Genomic DNA, 23,619 nt, shown 5'->3' with positions numbered 1-23,619 from the left:
TTGCGATTGGAAGGCACTGCACACCTGAAGAATAAACTGAAAATGTTAGTGAAATGGGGCTGATCATCAGAATGGCTTCTGAGCAGACTTTTCTTGTGCTCGGTCAATCAATCAATCATTCAGTCATTTATTGAGCACTTACCGTGTGCAGAGCACTATATCGAGCACTTAGGAGAGTACAACAGAGTGGGTAGACATGTTTCCTGCCCACAAGGTGCTTACAGTCTAGAGGGTCAGTTAATAAATACCACTGATCGACTGGCCCGATCGTTATTTAATCTAATTCAGAGCGGCCCTTGATTGTATCTTCTAAACGTCATGTAATACCTGGATTTTATATAGTATTTTGTTCCGGAAGTGTTTTTACGTTACTTAGCTTATCTTTCTTTTTACCGCAACCTGATGAGGTGGAAAAAGGGACGTATCCCTAAGTTTGCAGATACGGAAACAGAGGCATAGGTAGAGGCATTATATTGTACTCTCCCAAGGGGTTAGTACAGTGTTTTTCACAATGTAAGTGCTCATTGATTGCCACCAAATCACCTGGCAAGTGAGTAGCGAAGCTGGGACCTTTGCCTCCAAGAATTTGACTCTTTCCTCCATGCCGTGTCGCCTCTCTGGATTAGTGTAAGTGTTTCAAGAAGTAGCTTGTAGTTTTGCTTTTCCCTAAAGCTGTGCTCCGGCAGACTGCCTTGGGACTCGTTTCCTATCTCATTAGATAGGGGTGTGGGGCTTTTTTTAGCCTATTTGGGACACAGGTATAAGTTGTTTGTATAAACACCTGGGATATGGCAGCGGAGCGGTTGATTTTTTTTTTTTTTCTGGTTTCCAGAGAGTCTTGAGATCTGAATCTCATCAAGCCCTTAATCCAATTCTGATACCTGTTTTTGGGAAATCAAATGAAAAGCAGGTGTTCTTTGGCGTACGGCTATCTATTCATCGGCGTCCAAATGTTTATTCCGTCGTGTTCTCTCATGTGTTTCAGGTGACAGTGGATGTGGACAAGCTTTTAGGGGAGCAGAAGGTGGATGCCATCCTGTGCGTGGCCGGTGGATGGGCCGGTGGCAGTGCCAAGGCTAAATGTAAGCTGGTTTCTCCATTCCTACTGTTCTAACAGTGGGGTTCCAGTCATCAAGGAGGCATCGTATCGCCAAATTTAAAACTTGACCCACTCCGCTTCCTCATCCACCACCCCTGACACCCCATCTTGGGAGTCGGAAGGAACTGGGTTTTAATCCCGGCTCTGCCACGTGACTGCTGTGGGACCTTGGGCAAGCCATTTCACTTCTCTGGGCCTCAGTTACCGCATCTGTCAAATGGGGATAGAGAGTCTAAGCCCCGTGTGGGGCAGGGACTGTGTCCAACCTGATTGACTTGTATCTACCCCAGCACTTAGTGTTTAGCACATAGTAAGCACTAAACAAGCACAATAATAATAATAATGACAATTGTTATTAATTAATGAATTCATTCATTCAGTCGTATTTATTGAGCGCTTACTCTGTGCAGAGCACTGTACTAAGCGCTTGGGAAGTACAAATCGGCAACATAGAGAGACGGTCCCTACGCAGCAACGGGCTCACAGTCTACAATGGGACCCCAGAGTCACCTGGAGCCGCAGACCCCACCCCACACTTCCCACCGCCAGCCCCAGCCCTGCGCCCACGGCCCCCTTAATAATAACAGCCTACTAATAAATTAAACAATTATTTACCTAATCATTGTATTCATTTCAATAATTATTAATATTGATAATTACAACAATAATTATGATATGAAATTTTATTATTATCCTATCCGGGCAGACTTTTGGGTTGGAAGGACATTCCCTAATTGTCCGTTCTAGCCCAAGCGGAGAGTGAAAGGGCCCATTAAGGGAGAACTGACTGCAGGAGTCACAAATATCAGGGCTTAAGTAGTAAAATGAAAGGGCCTGAATCTCCATTCAGGCCATACTTTATCAATCAATCAAATTTATTGAGCGCTTACTGTGTGCAGAGCACTGTACTAAGCACTTGGGAAGTACAATTTGGCAACATATAGAGACGGTCCCTACCCAACAGTGGGCTCACAGTCTAGGAGACTGTGGGGTTCCCTCATCTGTAAAATGGGGATTAAGACTGTGAGCCCCAGTCAACCTGATTTTCTGTATCCGCCCCAGCACTTTGTGAGAAGCAGCGTGGCTCGGTGGAAAGAGCCCGGGCTTTGGAGTCAGAGGTCATGGGTTCAAATCCCGGCTCCGCCAGTTGTCAGCTGTGTGACTTTGGGCAAGTCACTTAACTTCTCTGCGCCTCAGTTACCTCATCTGTCAAATGGGGTTTAAGACTGTGAGCCCTCCGCGGGACAACCTGATAACTTTGTGACCTCCCCAGCGCTTAGAACAGTGCTTTGCACATAGTAAGTGCTTAATAAATGCTATCATTATGATTATTATTACTGTTCCTGGCACACAATAAATGCTTAACAAATGCCATAATTATAATAATAAGAAGAAGAATAAGAAAAATTATTATGATGATTATTATTATTAGATGACATTTGCTCCACTGTGGGCAGGGATTGCATCTACCAACTCTATTGTACTGTGCTCTTCCAGGTGCTTAGTACAGTGCTCTGCACACACACAGTAAGCCCCAAATAAATACCCTTGATTGACTGCTTGACTAAGGAGTTGATTCTGAGATGCCAAGAGATCTAGTTAGAGAAAATCTCTATATTAAGGTGAACGTGGCAATTAAAAAGCAGAGAGCTTAAGCTCATTTTTGACCAATTCATTTTTGCTTGCTTTATTTGGGGGTAGAGAAAATGCCTTTTCCTGTTGCTGTTGAACAGAGGACATGAAGTTCCTGGTAGATTTATGCAAACACCTATTGTGTTTTCTCCACTTACTTCATAGATAAGGTTCATAGCTCAGGTGTTTAAAATGCCATTTCTGTTGTGTCTGGATGGCTGATTCCCACTGGGTGGCTGATCTAAAAGGATAATTAGAGTAATTAGAAGTCAGTCTTCCAGTGGGGGTGGGGAAGCTTGGAGTCTAATGAAAGGTGTGGGAAGATGGGGATTAATAGGATGGAAGAGGAGATGGCCAAGGGTACGTTCTAAGCATCCCACCACCCCATTTGAGGGAAATTCAGATCTCAGTTCCAGAGAAGAACCTCTTCCGAATTAGAAGTAAAAGGTTCAGCAGGTTGGAAGGTGAACTCAGCACTGGTAAGATCCTTCCTTGAATCCTGCTTCCAGTTCTAACCTTCCCAACTTGAAATCCAGGGGGAACTTGGGGATCGGGAAGTGGCCTTGTGACATTCTCCCCCTTCTAGACTGCGAGCCCACTGGTGGGTAGGGACCATCTCTATATGTTGCCAACTTAATAATAATGATGATGGCATTTATTAAGCGCTTACTATGTGCAAAGCACTGTTCTAAGCGCTGGGGAGGTTACAAGGTGACCAGGTTGTCCCACGTGGGGCTCACAGTCTTAATCCCCATTTTACAGATGAGGTTACTGAGGCCCAGAGAAGTGAAGTGACTTGCCCAAAGTCACACAGCTGACAAGTGGCGGAGCCGGGATTTGAACCCATGACCCCTGACTCCAAAGCCCACGCTCTTTTCCACTGAGCCACGCTGCTTCTAAGCAGCGAGGAACGTGTTATCTTACAAGCTGCCCTGAGACATTTACGATGACTTTAAAGAGCGCAAAAGTAAAATATTCCATTCCCCCAAAATAATAATAATAATGGCATTTAATGGCACTGTACTAAGCGTTTGTACTTCCCAAGTGCTTAGTACAGTGCTCTGCGCACAGTATGTACTCAATAAATACGATTGAATGAATGATGAATGGCATGGCTGCTGCCAGAGAGCAGAGTGTGAAAAGGAGAAGGAGGAGGCAAGGGGTTTTGTCTGCCCATCTGGACCAGTTGCTGGGCTAAAACAACTTAGTTACTGCTTAGTAACAGTAGTAGTAATGACTGTGGTAGTAGCATAGTAGTAATAATAATGATAGGAATCATAATAATAGTGATATTTGTTGAGTGGTTTTTATATGTCAAGCACTATTTTGTGCTCTTAGGGCAGGTACGAATATATCAGGTTAGACACAGGCCGGGTCTCCCATGGGGCTCACGGTCTAAGAGGGAGGAAGAACAGGTATTTAATCTCCATTTTTTTTTTTTTACAGTTGAGGAAACTGAGTCACAGAGACATTAAGTGACTTGCCCAAGGTCACAGAGCAAGCAGCTGGCCAAGCTGTGATTAGAACTTAGGTCCTCTGACTCCAACTAGGCCATGGGGCTTCTTTGGTATGGAACATGTCCACCAGCCAAGTGCTTAGATCAGTGCTCTGCCCACAGTAAGCACTCAATAAATATGACTAAGTGATTGATTATTGAGAACCCACTAGTTGCAGTGTAGTGCTTTAAGCATTTGGGAAAATATCACAAAAATGAATTGCACCAGGGGCAGTGCAGTAGCGTTTATTGAATCCCTACTGTGTGCAGGGCACTAGTCTAAACTCTTGGGAAGTACAAAACAAGCAAGTGACATGATAATAATAATAATAATAATGATGGCATTTATTAAGCGCTTACTATGTGCAAAGCACTGTTCTAAGCGCTGGGGAGGTTACAAGGTGATCAGGTTGTCCCAGGGGGGCTCACAGTCTTCATCCCCATTTTAGAGAAGCAGGGTGGCTCAGTGGAAAGAGCCCGGGCCTTTGAGTCAGAGGTCATGGGCTCAAATCCCGGCCCCAGACATATTTCCTATCATCATCAATCATATTTATTGAGCGCTTACTATGTGCAGAGCACTGTACTAAGCGCTTGGGAAGTACAAATTGGCAACATATAGAGACAGTCCCTACCCAACAGTGGGCTCACAGTCTAAAAGGGGGAGACAGAGAACAAAACCAAACATACTAACAAAATAAAATAAATGGAATAGATATGTACAAGTAAAATAAATAAATAAATAGAGTAATAAATATGTACAAACATGTATACATATATACAAGTGCCGTGGGGAAGGGAAGGGGGTAAGATTGGGGGGGATGGAGATGGGGACGAGGGGGAGAGGAAGGAAGGGGCTCAGTCAAGCTTGTACTCTACTGGGGAGGCAGATGTAAAATCATTTACAGTTAAAGGAATTGAAAGTAAAATTGAAAAAGCAGCCCTGAGCATGTGGGGAACGCTTAGCGTACAGGCGTAAAAGTGCGGTTTTAAAGATTGCGTTGCCCATGTCAACGTCAGTGAAAATTAGATTCCCCTAAAAATCTCGGTGTTCGATAAAGCCGCTCTTCCGCATCTTAATTTGGTCTTGAAACGTTGGAGGCCGGAGGCAGGGAGAAAGTTAACTCGAGCGTGCGGCCAAGGTTCCCGACTGTCCGCCGGCCCTGGAGGTAGGACCCGCCGTTGATATCCTCTGTGGCTAACCTGCCTATTTCTCCACTAGCACTGTTCAAAAACTGTGACCTGATGTGGAAGCAGAGCCTGTGGACCTCAACAATCTCTAGCCACCTCGCCACCAAGCACCTGAAGGATGGGGGTCTCCTGACGCTGGCCGGGGCCAAGGCCGCTTTGGACGGCACTCCCGGTATGTACGGCGGGGGCGGGAGGATGGGGAGGAAAGAGCCTCCGGCACTGGGAGAGCCCAGTTGCCCCCTTTTTTTGCCCGGTTCCAGCCGACGGGTTCAGGGAGGTGCTTTCCCGGGATGCGTCCTCCGAGTAGGCCTTTCCTGGGAGAAGATTCGAGGGGGCACTAAGCCTCCTTGTTATCCCGAACCACGCTGTGTCAAGTTGAAGGGATTTGAATGGGTGACCTGAGGGTGGCAAGTAGTCAATCAATCAATCAATCGTATTTATTGAGCGCTTACTGTGTGCAGAGCACTGTACTAAGCGCTTGGGAAGTACAAGCTGGCAACAGATAGAGACAGTCCCTGCCCAACAGTGGGCTCACAGTCTAGAAGGGGGAGACAGAGAACAAAACCAAACATGCTAACAAAATAAAATAAACAGAATAGCTGTGTACAAGTAAAATAAAGAGTAATAAATCTGTACAAACATATATACAGGTGCTGTGGGGAAGGAGGTAAGATGGGGGGGATGACGAGGGGGAGAGAAAGGAAGGGGCTCAGTCTGGGAAGGCCTCCTGGAGGAGGTGAGCTCTCAGTAGGGCCTTGAAGGGAACAAATACCATCACTCTTATTATTATTAATAATAACAGTGATTGGCCCCCAGTAAGCGCTTAAGGCACGCCACCCTCCTGCCCCTCGGCCCCCATTGTTCGGGGTGGGGGGGGGGGCCGCCCTCGACAATTGGTGAAGCCGGGATTTGAACCCCTGACCTCTGACTCCAAAGCCCGGGCTCTTTCCACTGAGCCACGCTGCTTCTCTGGGATGCTTTAGGGACACTCCGGGGGAGGATTTCCTGCAGCCCTGTGACAATACAGCACATCTGCGTGTTCTTGGTCCTTTCATTCAATTCTGTTTATTGACCACTTACTGTGTGCAGAGCACTGTACTAAGCACTTGGACAATTCAGCAATTAAGGGAAACAATCCCTACCCACACAGCGCTTAGTCTGGAAAGGGGAAGACAGACATAAAACAAGTAAACAGGCATCAGTATATACAATTATACATATGTACATAAATGCCTAAGTGCTGTGTGGTGGTGGGGGGGGCGGAGAGCAAAGAGAGTGAGTTGAGGTGATGCAGATGGGAGGGGGAGCTGAGGAAAAGGGGGGCTTAGTCTGGGAAGGCCTCTTGGAGGTGAGCCTTCAGTAGGGCTTTGAAGGGGAGGGAAGAGTTAATTCATTCAATCGTATTTATTGAGCGCTTGAGTGTGCAGAGCTGTGACTACGCACTTGGGAAGTCCAAGTTGGCAACATATAGGGACGGTCCCTACCCAACAGCGGGCTCACAGTCTAGAAGGGGGAGACAGAACAAAACATATTAACAAAATAAAATTAATAGAATATGTACAAATAACAGTAATACATGCAAACATATATACATATATACAGGTGCTGTGGGGAGGGGAAGGAGGTAATGGGGGGGATGGAGAGGGGGAGAGTAACATCTTCATCTCAGCTGCAGCACTATCCAGAATCTGAGGAGGGCCGCGGTTGAATCTCGCATTCATAAATGCTAGGGTCAGAGGCCTTGTGGCGAATAAGAAGAAGCTTTTGACTTTGGGCAAGTCACTTAACTTCTCTGTGCCTCAGTTACCTCATCTGTAAAATGGGGATAAAGACTGTGAGCCCCCCTTGGGACAACCTGCTCGACTTTTAACCTCCCCAGCGCTTAGAACAGTGCTTTTAACATAGTAAGCGCTTAATAAATGCTATCATTATTATTACTAGAACAGTGCTTTGCACATAGTAAGCGCTTAATAAATGCCATTATTATTATTATTTTGGGGGAATGGAATATTTTACTTCTGCGCTCTTTAAAACTGTGAGCCCACTGTTGGGTAGGGACTGTTTCTATATGTTGCCAACTTGTACTTCCCAAGCGCTTAGTACAGTGCTCTGCACACAGTAAGCACTCAATAAATACGATTGATGATGATGATGATGATTATTTTGGGGGAATGGAATATTTTACTTTTGCGCTCTTTAAAACTGTGAGCCCGCTGTTGGGTAGGGACTGTCTCTATATGTTGCCAACTTGTCCTTCCCAAGCGCTTAGTACAGTGCTCTGCACACAGTAAGCGCTCAGTAAATACGATTGATTGATTTAAAGTCATCGTAAATGTCTCAGAGCAGCTTGTAGGATAACACATTCCTCGGCCCACTCTCTTGTAAACTGAGCCATTTAAATGGTGTGTTATTAGCATTAAGAAACTCTGCTTTTTACAATGCAGCCTTAGGCAAAGACATTTTTAAAATGATGGCAAAGGTAGCACATCAGAACGGAGAGAAAATTAAGAGAAATATTTTTTGAAAAGCATTTCATAAATTTATCTTTTCTGGTGTAAATTCTCGTTGAAAAAGCAAATGTCATTTGTCTTTACGACACTGGACTCGTTCTGATTCCAGTTGGCTGTACTTCGTTTGATCTTCAACCTGTATTAGTCATTTAAAATTAATTTTGTTAAATTGCTTTGTAGTCTTAAATCTCATTTAATCTGTGTTCGGAAACAGGGAAGTCTGGAAGCATTTACAAACCAGAGGAATCAAGGGTTGACATTCCCTTGAGTCTGTTGCCAGTTAGCCAAGAATCCATTTAACCGAAACAACTCTTCCCCTTGTGAAGTTTGAGTTTAAAAAACAAAAAAAAAAGTTGATTGAATGAAGAGGGTGTTTTTTATCAGAGGCTGTTTTCTTCGGACAATAAATATTTTGGATCAGGTAAATTAGGTTGACCCACTTATTTGGAAAATTATTTTATTTGCTTACAAATTGCAATTTTTCCCATTGTCGTGGCTTACTCTTATTTACGTTCTAAACTCAGCAAAGGATGCCATACTCTGCAGAGTGAAGCTAGTTCTTTAAAAAAAAAAGTGTTTCTTTACTGGAGCAAATGATCCCATCATATATCATTTGAAATAAAAAGAAAAAAAATAGGTTCTTTTCCCTTGATACTTTGGGAAGGCAGGGGACCCGATTAATTTGCTTTCATGTTGGAGCTGGATGGTTTCAGTCACTTAAGGCCTAATGAAGACTGGGGACTTTTTAGCAACACATACACATGATTATATAGAGATGACAGGAATTGTGAAGGATTCTAGTTGTTGAACTTCATTCAGCACCAGCCTTTTAAACATCCCTGTCCCCTTTTGCATTCAAGTGGTGTTATTGAAGTAATTAGCTCTTCTTCTCTCGTATCTTGGTTTAATTGGACTGTGGTCACCGCTGTCAATATATAGTGGCAAAAAGAGGTCACCATTTTTAGACTTCCTCAGTGCTATTTTTTGTCATTGGAGGAAATTTCCCTGAATTTTCCCAGGTCCCATTGTAGGCATTTTGGTGGGTTTTCCACTGTAATAGTGAGCAAGTATTTCTAGGACTAGTCGATGTTAACTATTTTGGGCCCAGTTCACAAGAAAGGTAATAAAAACATTTGGCAACTGAAAATGGGGTAATCTGGATCCCACCTACAATTGGAAGTAGCGTGACCTAGTCGAAAAAAAAATGGTCTTGGGAGTCAGAGGACCTGAGTTCTAATCCCAGCTCCACCTTGTCTGCTCTATGACTCTGGGTAAGTCACTCAAGTTCTCAGTGCTTCAGTTTCCTTATCTGTAAAAGAGGTTCAATCCTCCTCCTTCTGATTTAGATTGTGAGCCCCACGTGGGAAGGATTGTGTCCAACCTGATTAACTTGTATCTCCCCAAGTGCATAGTAATAATAATAATAATAACGTTGGCATTTATTAAGTGCTTACTATGTGCAAAGCACTGTTCTAAGCACTGGGGAGGTTACAAGGTGATCAGGTGTGTCCCACGGGGGGCTCACAGTCTTAATCCCCATTTGACAGATGAGGTAACTGAGGCGCAGAGAAGTGAAGTGACTTGCCCAAAGTCACACAGCTGACAAGTGACGGAGCTGGGATTTGAACCCATGACTTCTGATTCCCAGGCCCGTGTTCTTTCCACTGAGCCACTCTACTTAATACAATGCCTGGAACGTAGTAATTGCTTAATAAGTACCTTAAATTACTGAGGACTACATCATCGTCATTATCAGTGCTCTGCACACAGTAAGCGCTCAATAAATACGATTGATGATGATGATCATCAGCGGTATTTATTGAGCACCTACTTTGTGCGGAACACTGTGCTCAGCGCTTGGTAGAGTGCAAACGCATAGATCTAGAGGAAGAAAATTAGTTTATCCGTCGAATTTGTTCTGTTACTAATACTGTGCCTCACTCCCGCAACAGCTAAATTTAATTTTGTACCTTCAGGTAGCCTTTAGAAATTATAATTCTCCATCCGGGCTCACAGGTAGTTTTGAGTCGCAAAGCTCAGTAGGCCCTTTCCACTCATCACAGATGTTTTTGTGCTGAATGCCTGTCCCCAAAGGAACAAAATTAAATAGAATTATCCAAGCTAGTAGTAGTTTTTTCGAATAGTGTCCTAATCCACAAAAATAGTTGGCCAGTGTGGGTGGCTAAAACCAAAGTGGCTTCCAAGGTCACCGCCTGCTTTAGCTATAGCTGTGATTCCAGCCTGGGTGGATTTTTGTTATTTTCTGTCTTTCTCCTATTTTTGACAGAATGCTCTGTGACTGGATCGTGTGAAATACTTATGGCGATAATCATTCAATCAGTGGTATTTCAGTGCTTACCATGTGCAGAGCATTCATTCAATCGTATTTATTGAGCACCGTACTAAGCTCTTGGAAGTAGGGTCCCACAAGATTGTCAGCTCTTTGAAGGCAGGAATTGTATCAATCCATCAATCGTATTTATTGTATCTACCAATTCTGTTGTACTCTCCCAAGTACTTAGCACAGTTTTCTCTGTGCTTAATGAACACCACTGATTGATTCAAGCATGTTTTCAGTCTGGAAGTCACAGGACCGAAGTTCTTCTATCACCACCATGACTCTCTGAATAGCATTTGACTCTGATTTTCATCCTACCTGCGACACGTATCCATTCCGGTGGGATCGTTCAGAAGTTTCGGGGTGTGGGAAAGGAGAACATTGAGGATGTGCTCCCCGTGGCAGTCCCATCTGGGTTTCTTTTCTTAACTCCCGCAAAAGTAGCACAGATCCGCTTCTATTGAAGCTTTTCATTCTTGCCTCGAGGGAAAAACGAGTTAAAGCAGCAGGTTGAAAACTACTCCGAAAGGCTTGGATGAAGGGTGGCCAGTGGGAATTCCCCGTTTCGGCCCCGGTTCATTTTGACAGCAGAGCGGACGGATGGACATCGCCCCTGGCAAGAGACTGCTCTAGAGTTCCGTGGGCCCGTGTTGATGCGAAACACAAATTCTAATTCAAGATTGTTTTGGGGATCCCCCCTGCCTTGGTGAAACCCAGCTGGCAGGAAACTGAGCGTCCAGCAGGTTTTTGATCATCAATCGTATTTATTGAGCACTTACTGTGTGCAGAGCACTGTACTAAGCGCTTGGGAAGTACAAGTTGGCAACATATAGAGACAGTCCCTACCCAGCAGTGGGCTCACAGTCTAGAAGGGGGAGATGGAACAAAACAGAACATATTAACAAAATAAAATAAATAGAATAAATATGTACAAATAAAATTGCAGACACCGACCGGGGAGAATGCGTGTGGACTACGGCCACTGGAACTGGGTACCTGTGGCCAGTAGCGGCTTTCGTCCATGAGCTCCTCAAACTTACCGAGATGTCCTTGGCTAAGAAATGCAATGTAGAGCGGAACATGTCCGTGCGTTGGTGGGAGAATTGAAATTATAGTTGTATAATAACCAGCGACACAATTTCCACATCTCTAAGACGGGATTCTTTGGTTACCGAAAGTGTGGTAGGTGATAAATCAGTCAGTGGCATTGAGTGCCACTGTCTGCAGAGCACTGTACCGAGCTCTTAGGAGAGTACGGTTCAAAAGAGTAAGGAGCTTGCAGTCTAGAGGGGGAGACAGACGTGGATATAAGTAAATTAATTACAAATGTGTACATAAGTTCTGTGGGGCTGAGGGTGGGATGAATGTCAGTATCAAATGAGGTTTAGAAGAGCAGGTCTCCAAACGATTGTCAACGGGATGAGTGGATTAGAGAAGCAGCGTCTCCGTTAAAACGAATCTCAACGTGATGAGTGGATTAGAGGAGCAGCGTGGCTCAGTGGAAAGAGCCCGGGCTTGGGAGTCGGAGGTCATGGGTTCTAATCCCGGCTCCGCCACTTGTCAGCTGTGTGACTTTGGGCAAGTCACTTCACTCCTCTGGGCCTCGGTTCCCTCCTCTGGAAAATGGGGATTAAGACTGTGAGCCCCTTGTGGGACAACCTGATTACCTTGTATCTCCCCCAACGCTTGGCACATAGCACTTAACAAATACCAAAATTATTATTTATTATTATTAATCCTCCAAAGAATCGATTGTGAGCAAAACTGTTTCTCCTCCAAATGATTAGGCATGATTGGATATGGCATGGCCAAGGGAGCGGTACATCAACTTTGCCAAAGCCTTGCTGGGAATAACAGTGGTTTGCCGCCTGGTTCTGCTGCTATTGCTGTCTTACCGTGAGTGATTTTTCCCTCTCCCTTCCCCTCACCAGCTGCTGTTTTATTCCTTTCTTTGATGTCATTCGGGTTCATTGTCCCCCAAGGTTATGCATCACTCACCTCCCGGTCTCAAAGGAAGAGCATTTAAACTTGAGCATTTCAATATATTTGCCGGGGGCAGCATGCCCTAGTGGGTAGAGCACTCCTGGGAGTCAGAAGGTTGTGGGTTCAAATCCTGGCTCTTCCATTTGTCTTCTGTGTGACCTTGGGCAACTCACTTCCCTTCTCTCTGCCTTAGTTCCCTCGTCCGTAAAATGGGGATGGACTGTGAGCCCCACGGGCGACAGGGACTGTGCCCAACCTGATTTGCTTGCATCCTCCCCAGTGCTTAGTACAGTGCCTGGCACACAATAAGCGCACAACTAATACCGTAATTATTATTATTATCATAAAGGTGCTCATGTTTATTGTGCTTAAAATCTGGACATGGGTTTTGCACTGCTGAAACTTTGGTTGGGCTGCCATAACCATTCAGACCAGTGAGAAGCAATGTGGGCTAGTGGATAGAGCACGGGCCTGAGAATCAGAAGGATCTGGGTTCTAATTCTAATTCCTCCACATGTCTGCTGTGTAACTTCGGGGAACTCACTTCACTTCTCTGTGCATCAGTTTCCTCATCTCATCATCATCAATCGTATTTATTGAGCCTTTACTGTGTGCAGAGCACTGTACTGAGCACTTGGGAAGTACAAGTTGGCAACGCATAGAGACAGTCCCTACCCAACAGTGGGCTCACAGTCTAAAAGGGGGAGACAGAGAACAAAACCAAACATACTAACAAAAGAAAATAAATAGAATAGATATGTACAAGTAAAATAAATAAATAAATAGGGTAATAAATATGTACAAACATATATACATATATACAGGTGCTGTGGGGAAGGGAAGGAGGTAAGATGGGGGGATGGAGAGGGGAAGTAAAATGGGGATTAAATCCTACTCCCTCCTGCTTAGTCTGTAAACCCTATGTGGGACAGGAACTATTTCCAATCTGCTCATCTTGCATTCATTCAATCATATTGAGCGCTTACTGTTTGCAGAGCATTGTACTAAGCCTGCTCCAGCACTTAATGCAAAGAGTAAGTGCTTAAAAAATACCATAAAAAATTTAAAAAAGCAAATAGCTTTTTGGAAATACGAAGGCTCCTACAGATGGGGTTGCCTTTTTCTCCAGGAGAACTGAAAATCCAAAGTTAAATATAAGACAGATACAAATAGAAACAGAAGTGGCGGAAAAAAAAACCCCTTTTTATCTCATACAATGGTGTTCAAAAACTCCTTTTGTCATGACAGGAAATGCAGGAAACATTTGATAGCTACAGGGAAGACTCTGGTTTGAAGATATAGCCGCTAGTATGCTTTTGCAATGGCTTTATTGGAATTTTAATTCCTCTTTCTTACGACCTTCTCTTACTTGGAGATGAAGGTGTGAGGTTTTACTTGGGCTGAAATGCACCCCTTCCTCTCCTTATTAACCTTTGAAAGTCTCTTGGCTAACTTGATTAGAGTGGTTAAGCATTATTGGGTAGGGACCGTCTCTATATGTTACCAACTTGTACTTCCCAAGCGCTTAGTACAGTGCTTTGCACACAGTAAGCGCTCAATAAATATGATTGATTGATAATGGCAGATCTAAATACCATTATTATTATTATGGCATGGGTAACAACAGATCTCTTGATTGCTAGCACTGGATAGCTTTGTGCTGAGTAGGATATGAAAGATAATACTTGGGAAACTGAGTATTGACATCTCTACAGGCTATCTAAAACTAGTCTTTCATTGGTGTATGTTTACATTATCCGACCAGGTAGTTATGTTTCTAATTACTTTAAAAACAGTTTATATTGTTTTGGTCCATTTGGGGGGATCTTGGGGACATGAATGCATTTTCTATAATCTATGGCCTTCCCAGACTGAGCCCCTTCCTTCCTCTCCCCCTCGTCCCCCTCTCCATCCCCCCATCTTACCTCCTTCCCTTCCCCACAGCACCTGTATATATGTATATATGGTTGTACATATTTATTACTCTATTTATTTATTTATTTATTTTACTTGTACATTTCTATCCTACTTATTTTATTTTGTTGGTATGTTTGGTTCTGTTCTCTGTCTCCCCCTTTTAGACTGTGAGCCCACTGTTGGGTAGGGACTGTCTCTATGTGTTGCCAATTTGTACTTCCCAAGCGCTTAGTACAGTGCTCTGCACATAGTAAGCGCTCAATAAATACGATTGATTGATTGATTATGGAAAATGAGGCTTCGTTTAGCATTCTTTTACCAGAGAGTCGAATTTCATGAAACTGAAGTGTACTAACTCGGATACATCAGTAAATTATGGCAGGAGACATCAGATTCCAGATAAATGACTGGGGAGTGGAGGGAGAGACACTTGTAAATTTTTATTTTTTTTTACACCTTCTCAGCTTTCATTCAGAATTGGCCTATCTTTTTTTTTTCTCCCAAATTATCCCTTCCCGTCTCCTGAAACAGCTTGGTATTTGATTTGTAAAAATCACGTTCAGAATGAACTTAGTGGGTAAATCATTTATTTAAACCAGTATAAGATAACCGTCGTTCAATTGTATTTATTGAGCGCTTTCTGTGTGCAAAGCACTGTATGTAGTGATTTCTTTGGACCCGACCCAGGGTTTTTACAGGGATGTCAGGTCTGATTTCCAGCTAGTTCCATTCAGTATCATCTGGCGGTTTGCATTGTTTTTCTGTAGTCCATACTTGCATAATTTTCCAACTTTTTCTACCTGGTTTCGATCTTGGATGTGGTAAAAGAAGAGCATCTTCTCTTTCCCCACCTCCAAAATTCTAAATTCTTCCAATTTTGTTTTTGACCAATGCCTGCTTTCATGTTTAAGCCATTCTTCTTTCCAAAGGCCCAACAGAAACCCTTCATCAGGTGTGTGTTTGTGTTTTCTCCAATATATTTTCTTATGCATTTTTGTTTGGATGTTCTTCATTTATGTTTGTCCCGCTTTCCTTTGTAGATTGTAAGTTTTCTCAGGGGGTAGGTACAGTGTCCCCGTTTTTCCTGTTTTTCTGCTTTTATTTTTGCTCTCTGCTTGTTTCCTAGAGCAATGCTGATCCTGCAGGATATTTGCCAATATTGTTGACTAACTGACTCCTGTCAAGAAGCATCATGACCTAAGGTTTAGAGCCCGAGCCTGGGAGTCGGAGGACCTGGGTTCTATTCCTGGCTCCTCCACTTGTCTGCCGTGTGACCTTGGATGAGTCACTTCACTAATCTGGGCCTCAGTTACCTCACCTGTAAAATAATAATAATAATGGCATTTATGAAGCGCTTACTATGTGCAAAGCACTGTTCTAAGCGCTGGGGGGGATACAAGGTGATCAGGTTGTCCCACGGGGGGCTCACATTCTTCATCCCCATTTTACAGATGAGGGAACTGAGGCACAGAGAAGTTAAGTGACTTGCCCAGAGTCACACAGCTGACAGTTGGCAGAGCCGGGATTCGAGCCCATGACCTCCGACTCCAAAGCCCGGGCTCTTTCCACTGAGCCACGCTGCTTCTCTTAAAATGGGGATTAAGATTGTGAACACCATGTGAGAGATGGACTGGACTGTGTCCAACCCAATTAGCTTGTAATAATACTAATAATGGCATCTATTAAGCGCTTACTATGTTCAAAGCACTGTTCTAAGTGCTGGCAAGGTGATCAGGTTGTCCCAGGTGGGACTCACAGTCTTAATACCCATTTTACAGATGAGGTAACTGAGGCCCAGAGAAGTTAAGTGACTTGCCCAAAGTCACACAGCTGACAAGTGGTGCTGCCGGAATTTGAACCCATGACCTCTGACTCCAAAGCCCGGGCTCTTTCCACTGAGCCATGCTGCCATGGGGGGAAAAAAATGTAGATAGTGTTTCCATTTGCACCGGTGACAATGCAGGTGAAGTAATTTGTGTTACCTGTCATTGTTCAAGTCAAGTTCTAATTTATTTTAGTATTTGTCTCTCCTGGAAGATTTTAAACTCCTTGTGGGCGGTCAACCAATCAGTGATATTTTTTGAGCACTTACTGTGTGCAGAGAACTGTACTAAAACCCTTGGGAGAATACAGTGCTAATTCCCGTGTACTCTCTGAAGCACTTAATACAGTGATATACACATAGTACATATTCAGTAATTGCTTTTCATTGTCATATTGTGTTGCAGGTGGGATTACAGTTTATTGACATTTATTGATTTATTGACATTTATTTATAATTCCCGGTCCTGGAATGCCCTCCCTCAGCCCATCCGCCAAGCTAGCTCTCTTCCTCCCTTCAAGGCCCTGCTGAGAGCTCACCTCCTCCAGGAGGCCTTCCCAGACTGAGCCCCTTCCTTCCTCTCCCCCTCGTCCCCCTCTCCATCCCCCCCATCTTACCTCCTTCCCTTCCCCACACCACTTGTATATATGTATATATGTTTGTACATATTTTTTTTTACTCTATTTTATTTGTACATATCTATTCTATTTATTTTATTTTGTTAGTATGTTTGGTTTTGTTCTCTGTCTCCCCCTTTTAGACTGTGAGCCCACTGTTGGGTAGGGACTGTTTCTATATGTTGCCAATTTGTACTTCCCAAGCGCTTAGTACAGTGCTCTGCACATAGTAAGTGCTCAATAAATACGATTGATGATGATGATGATTGAGTACTTTGGATAGAGCAGTCTACTAAGTGCTTGAGAGAGTACAGTTCAGTTTGGAGACGCAGCTCCTACCCTCAAGGAGCTTAAAGTCAAAAGGGTCCTATGGAATCACTATATTATGCTAAAACAATCAGAGAAATGCATAGTCTACCTAACTGGCAATGTTTAAATTTGGAAATGGGGAGAACTTAATTTCAAATTTGACGTGCAAACATTTAACTCCATTGGAACGTTTGGGCTTTTTGTAGCGTTTGGATTAAAGATGAATTATAGACATACTTAATTTAGTGTGCAAATACCGTGTTTGACCCATGTGGTGCTCCTCCCTTTTGCTGACTTAATGGACATACCCAAAATACGATTCTGGCCCTGCTGCGACACAAGGCTCCTAAGGGCTTCTTGGCCTCCAGAGCCCGGCCTGGGGAGGAAGAGTAGAGTGTAAAAGTGCTGTACGAACAAAAGACTGATCCTTCTTCATTTTAGGGTGACTCTGGATACGCCGATGAACAGGAAATCAATGCCTGATGCCGATTTCAGCTCCTGGACACCTCTAGAATTCCTGGTTGAGTAAGTCTGACAATCCTCAAATACTAATACTAATACTACTACTACTAATAATAATAATGACATTTATTAAGTGCTTACTATGTGTAATAATGACATTTATTAAGCACTTACTATGTGTAATAATGACATTTATTAAGTGCTTACTATGTGTAAAGCACTGTTCTAAGCTTTAGGGAGGTTACAAGGTGATAAGGTCGTCCCATGGGGGGCTCACAGTCTTAATCCCCATTTTACAGATGGGGGAACTGAGGCACAGAGAAGTGAAGCGACTTGCCCAAAGTCACACAGCTGACAAGTGGCAGAGCCAGGATTTGAACCCATGACCTCTGACTCCAAAGCCCGGGCTCTTTCCAGTGAGCCACGCTGCTTCTCTGAAATGCAAGTGAAATGACCTGAGGGGGATGGAGATAAAGAGGTGGGCACAGAGAAGTCGCTGTCCTCATAGCTGTGGTTTGACACAGGGTTAGGTTTCCTGCTGCTAAGGGTGCCGTTGACCTTGGCCACCATTTTGATTCTGCTCTTGTGGAAGATGGTGCTGAGGTTCTGATGATGAACACGGAGGGGTCAGGAGGGTATGAAGAGGGAGGGTTCCACACGTATACGCCCCATCTTTCTGATAATAATAACAATAATGATGGCATTAAGTGCTTACTATGTGCGAAGCACTGTTCTAAGCGCTGCGGGGGATACAAGGTGTTTAGGTTGTCCCGCGTGGGGCCTCAGAGTCTTAATCCCCATTTTACAGATGATGTAACTGAGACTCAGAGAAGTTAAGTGACTTGCCCGAGGTCACACAGCAGACACATTGGTGGAGTCGGGATTAGAACCCATGACCTCCGACTCCCAAGCCCGGGCTCTTTCCACTGAGTCCTCCTTCCCCCAGGCCCGTTCTGTCCATCATTTCTCACTTCCAGGAACTAGGCCCTTAGGTGAAGGGAGACTATCATCTTGGAGCAGAAAAGCCACTCCCTAGACCTCCTAACCAGTCTTTGTCTGCGAGCCCTACCTGAGCCAATAATAGTAAACTTGGCAAGGATTGAGATGTATTCTGGTCTATATAAATGCCTACTTATATGTTTCTGGGCCTTCCAATCAATCAATCAATCAATCATATTTATTGAGAGCTTACTGTGTGCAGAGCACTGTACTAAGCGCTTGGGAAGTACAAGTTGGCAACATATAGAGACGGTCCCTACCCAACAGTGGGCTCACAGTCTAGAAGGGGGAGACAGACAACAAAACAAAACATATTAACAAAATAAAATAAATAGAATAGATATGTACAAGTAAAATAAATAAACAGTAAAATAAATAGTAAAATAAATAAATATATATATATATATATATACAGGTGCTGTGGGGAGGGGAAGGAGGTAAGGTGGGGACACGTAAGGACACGCAATAATAATAATAATGATGATAATTGTGATATTTGTTAATACTCTGTGCCAAGCACTACACTAAGCACTGGGGTAAACGCAATACAATCAGATCAGACACAGTCCCTGGCCTTCACGGGGCTTACAGTAGAGGAAAGTGTGAGAGCAGACTCTTAAACCCCGTTTTACAGAGAATAATAATGATGATATTTGTTAAGCGATTACTACGTGCAAAGCGCACTGTTCTAAGCGCTGGGGGGATACAAGGAGATCAGGTTGTCCCATGTGGGGCTCATAATCTTCATCCTCATTTTACTGATGAGGGAACTGGGGCTGAAGTATCACCAGAGTTGAGAGGCAGACTGCTATTTCTATTTATGCGGCAGAGCAGTTCTGGAAAATGGGTCCCCAGTTGATGAGAGAGAGCTAGAGCCAGGATTTGGGATCTATATTTTATGATAGTCCCAAATACCAGTAGGGTTTTAATGCTTGTAACCCAGTGTACGTAACCAACCCAGACTTGGTCTCAGGATTTTGTAGGTGCTCAGTTCAACTCCTCGTCAGTCTCCACTCCTTTTCAAGCATCATTCAAAATTCCCTGAAAGCAGAAGTGCGTTACTTATCTAGTGAAGTAGCTACTCTAAAATGGAAGCGCTTAGTACAGTGCTCTGCACATAGTAAGCGCTCAATAAATACGATTGATTGATTGATTGATTGAATTGGTGCAACATGGAAGAGATGGTCATTACAATCTGATTTTTATTCGCCCATAACTCCTTAAACCTTTCAGCATCAGGCATCTCCCCTGTCCTTGAGTGGCCACGACTCCAATCAGTCAATCAATCAATCATATTTATTGAGCGCTTACTGTCTGCAGAGCACTGTACTAAGCGCTAGACTCCAGGCATCTTTCCCCTCTGAGCGGTCTCGTATCGTGGCATCCCCCACTGTATGTGAGTGGCTTTGACATCCCCTTGGAAGGGTGACTGGAATCCTCCTGTATCTCCTAGGTGTGATCCGATCCTTAGAGAAATTTTCCTCAGGGACCAATCAATCAGTCATTCGTAAATTGGTATTGATCGAACACTTATTGTGGGCAGGGCCCTGTACTAACTGCTTAGGAAAATACACTAGAATAATCAATCAGTTGTATTTACTGAGCACTTACTGTGTGCAGAGCCCCTTGTAGACTGTGAGCCCACTGTTGGGTAGGGACCGTCTCTGTATGTTGCCAACTTGTACTTCCCAAGCGCTTAGTACAGTGCTCTGCACACAGTAAGCGCCGATTGAATGAATGAATGAACAATAAACGGGCACATTCCCTGTCCACAACGAGCTTACAGTCTAGAGGGGGAGAGAGACATTAATATCCCTGCCCATGGAGAGCTCCTTCTAGTTTTCCGTTTCTCCTTCAGCCTGGGATTCTCCAATCTGAGATTTCCAGGTCTGAGGACTGAAAGGCAAGGGGAGGTGTAAAGCTACAGGGCTCTGACTCGGAGTTTGGGGTTAATCGCTAGCCACTTAGCGTGGGTATGTAATGAAGTTCTGGAAAATTTGCCCTCTTAAAGTAAATTCCTGAGGAGGCTTGATGAGCACACAATATATCGCAATATAACAGAGTGAGTTAGAACCAAATATTTTCTATCACCGTTTGGAAGCCTCGTGGCCTAGTGGAAAAAGCACAAACCTTTTTTATGCTTAATAAAATGCTTTATGCTTTATCCTTATGCTTAATAAATACGATTGATTGAAACCTGGGAGTCGGGGATGTGGCTTCTAATCCCTTATCTGCCATTTTCTTTCTGCGTGACCTTGGGCAAGTCACCTAATATTCTAGACTGTGAGCCCACTGTTGGGTAGGGACTGTCTCTATATGTTGCCAACTTGTACTTCCCAAGCGCTTAGTACAGCTCTGCACACAGTAAGCGCTCAATAAATACGATTGATTGATTGATATCTCCGTCTCAGTATCCTCATCCATAGAAGAGGGTGTTTCAATACGTGTTTTCCTTCCTATTTGAACTGTGACCCCCCCCGCAGATGGATTAGGGACTGTTTTGACCCGACTGTCTACCTCAGTGCTTAGTACAGTGTGTGCACATATTAAATGCTTAACAAATATTATTATTAGACTCATTATTGTTGTTAATACGTGCCAGACACTGTACTAAACACTGGGGTGGATACAAGCAAATCAGGTTGCGCACAGTCCCTGCCCCTGTCCCACATGGGGCTCACAGTCAATTCCCATTTTACAGATGAGGGAACTAAGGCACAGAGAAATATATCTACCTCAGTGCTTAGTACAGTGTGTGCACATATTAAATGCTTAACAAATATTATTATTAGAATCGGTATGGTTGTTAATATGTGCCAGACACTGTACTAAACACTGGGGTGGATACAAGCAAATCAGGTTGCGCACAGTCCCTGTCCCACATGGGGCTCACAGTCAATTCCCATTTTACAGATGAGGGAACTAAGGCACAGAGAAATATATCTACCTCAGTGCTTAGTACAGTGTTTGCACGTAGTAAATGCTTAACAAATATTATTATTAAAATCGCTGTTGTTATAGAGAAGCAGCGTGGCTCAGTGGAAAGAGACTGGGCTCGGGAGTCGGAGGTCATGGGTTCTAATCCCGGCTCTGCCACTTATCAGCTGTGTGACTTTGGGCAAGTCACTTAACTTCTCTGAGCCTCAGGTACCTCGTTTGTAAAATGGAGATTAGTGATGGCGTTTGTTAAGCACTTACTATGTGCAAAGCACTGTTCCAAGCCCTGTGGGGAGGTTACAAGGTGATGAGGTTGTCCCACGGGGGGCTCACAGTCTTAGTCCCCATTTTACAGATGAGGGAATTGAGGCCCGGAGAAGTGAAGTGACTTGCCCAAAGTCACACAGCTGACAATTGGCGGAGCCGGGATTTGAACCCATGACCTCTGACTCCAAAGCCTGTGCTCTTTCCACAGAGCCACGCTGCTTCTCATAAGAGATTATGCTTATGCTTAATCTTATGCTTCTCATAGTAAGCGCTTAATAAATGCCATTATTATTATTATTATTATTATTATTAAGACTGTGAGCCCCACGTGGGACAACCTCATCACCTTATATCCCCCCTACCGCTTAGAACAGTGCTTCGCCCATAGTAAGCGCTTAGCAAATTCCGTCATTATTATTATTATTACCACCATCAAGCAGTCTCTTTTGCGCTTCTGTTTTGGTGGTGTGGGTGGATTTTTTTATTTTTAATTGTCGCCTTCCTCCTCTTTTTGCCAGAACGTTCCACGACTGGATCCTGGGAAAAAACCGACCAAGCTCAGGAAGCCTAATCCAGGTGGTGACCACGGGAGGAAAGACTGAATTAACGCCGGCTTATTTCTAAATTCCGTCTCTCACTCGCCCACCAAGAGCTCAGAAGAAGAAAGAGCTGGGGGAAAAAAAATCTCAGCCCATCAGTAAAGTCTGAATACGGTTCTCTGTTTTCGTGGTCCTTAATTGTATCGATGAAATGGAATTGTGAGTAATGTTGCCGTTGGTCGATGTATACAAGCTTTCATGGCTGACCATAAAATGTTTATTCTAAATAGGGTTGCAAAGGGGACAATTTGCCAATAGTATTTATTAATAAACATCTCAGTTTCATTAATTGAGCTGTAGCGATCTCTGGGTAACTATCCTCTCCAGTTATTATCACAGTGCCATTTTTCGGGGTTGGGTAGGGGCACCTCTTTGATGTTTTTTCAGTGGTCCTTTGGATTATTTCAGTTCACTCAGTTCTGCCGTTAAGATTATTTCCCGTCAGCTATCAGGGAATTAGGAAGTGTTTGTCCAAAAAAAAGTGAGCACGTTGGGAGACAGGACTCTGCAGCGTTGGAAGTAGTCCTGCGTGCGCAAGACGACAGCCACAGTGAGTACGAGAAGGGGAATTTTTAATTTACGCTAGGTTTTAATAATAATGGCATTTATTAAGCGCTTACTACGTGCAAAGCACTGTTCTAAGCGCTGGAGAGGTTACAAGTTGATGAGGTTGTTCCACAGGGGGCTCACAGTCTTAATCCCCATTTTACAGATGAGGTAACTGAGGCACAAGAGAAGTGAAGTGGCGTGCCCGATGTCACACAGCTGACAAGTGGCGGAGGTGGGATTTGAACCCATGACCTCTGACTCCAAAGCCACTGAGCCACGCGGCTTCTCCAAGGTTTTATAAGAACACAACCTTCTGGGCTAGCGGAGGAGGAGATGCGTCTTGTCTTTCTTTGCAGGCGTTGCTCGTTAGCGAACGTTCGGATAATTGGATTCATCTTTGCAACCCTAAATTAAAATGCCTTAAATGTCCCGTGTGGTGTGGGAGAAGGTTTGTCTCAATGACTGTGTGGTATAAATGTTGTCCGTAATTGCCGATGGCACTTCCTAGGAGCAAATGTTCTCAACATTCACACTTGGAACTGTGATGGGGAGGTTTGGAATCTCAATAAATGTTGTTTCGTTTCCTGGGCCGACTGTTTTAATCAAAACAGAAGAGAAGGATTCAACATGACGACTAGATAGTATCTTCTTGGAAATATAGTTGCGTGCCGTGGACTGTAAGCTCGTCGGCAGGAAACCTGTCCACCAACTAACTCTGTTATATTGCTATATTAGACTCTTCCAAACACTTCGTACAAAAGCTCTGCACACAGTAAGCGCTCAGTGAATACGATTGACTAGAGAAGCAGTATGGCCTAGTGGATAGAGCACTGGCAGTCAGAAGGTCCTGGGTTCTAATCCTGGCTTTGCCACTTGTCTGCTATGTGGCAAGTCAC

The 23,619-nt window shown here is 43.9% G+C and overlaps 1 protein-coding gene across 1 annotated transcript in view; it reads left to right on the top strand.

Annotated features, from left to right (window-relative positions):
- Window positions 1–22,467, top strand: part of QDPR (quinoid dihydropteridine reductase) — a 46,243-nt gene extending 23,776 nt beyond the window's left edge. Inside the window, exons 3-7 of the mRNA XM_038745838.1 lie at window positions 986–1,082; window positions 5,446–5,586; window positions 12,050–12,158; window positions 17,352–17,435; window positions 22,094–22,467. Of these exons, the coding sequence (XP_038601766.1) occupies window positions 986–1,082; window positions 5,446–5,586; window positions 12,050–12,158; window positions 17,352–17,435; window positions 22,094–22,199 (537 nt within the window). The 3' untranslated portion in view covers window positions 22,200–22,467. The remainder of the gene's footprint in view (window positions 1–985; window positions 1,083–5,445; window positions 5,587–12,049; window positions 12,159–17,351; window positions 17,436–22,093) is intronic.
- The last annotated feature ends 1,152 nt before the right edge of the window (window positions 22,468–23,619 follow it).

The sequence above is a fragment of the Tachyglossus aculeatus genome, chromosome 4, assembly GCF_015852505.1.
Source record: "Tachyglossus aculeatus isolate mTacAcu1 chromosome 4, mTacAcu1.pri, whole genome shotgun sequence".
Taxonomy (NCBI): domain Eukaryota; kingdom Metazoa; phylum Chordata; class Mammalia; order Monotremata; family Tachyglossidae; genus Tachyglossus; species Tachyglossus aculeatus.
The sequence above is the reverse complement of the archived record's forward strand: the minus strand, read 5'-3'. Positions and strand labels throughout refer to the sequence as shown.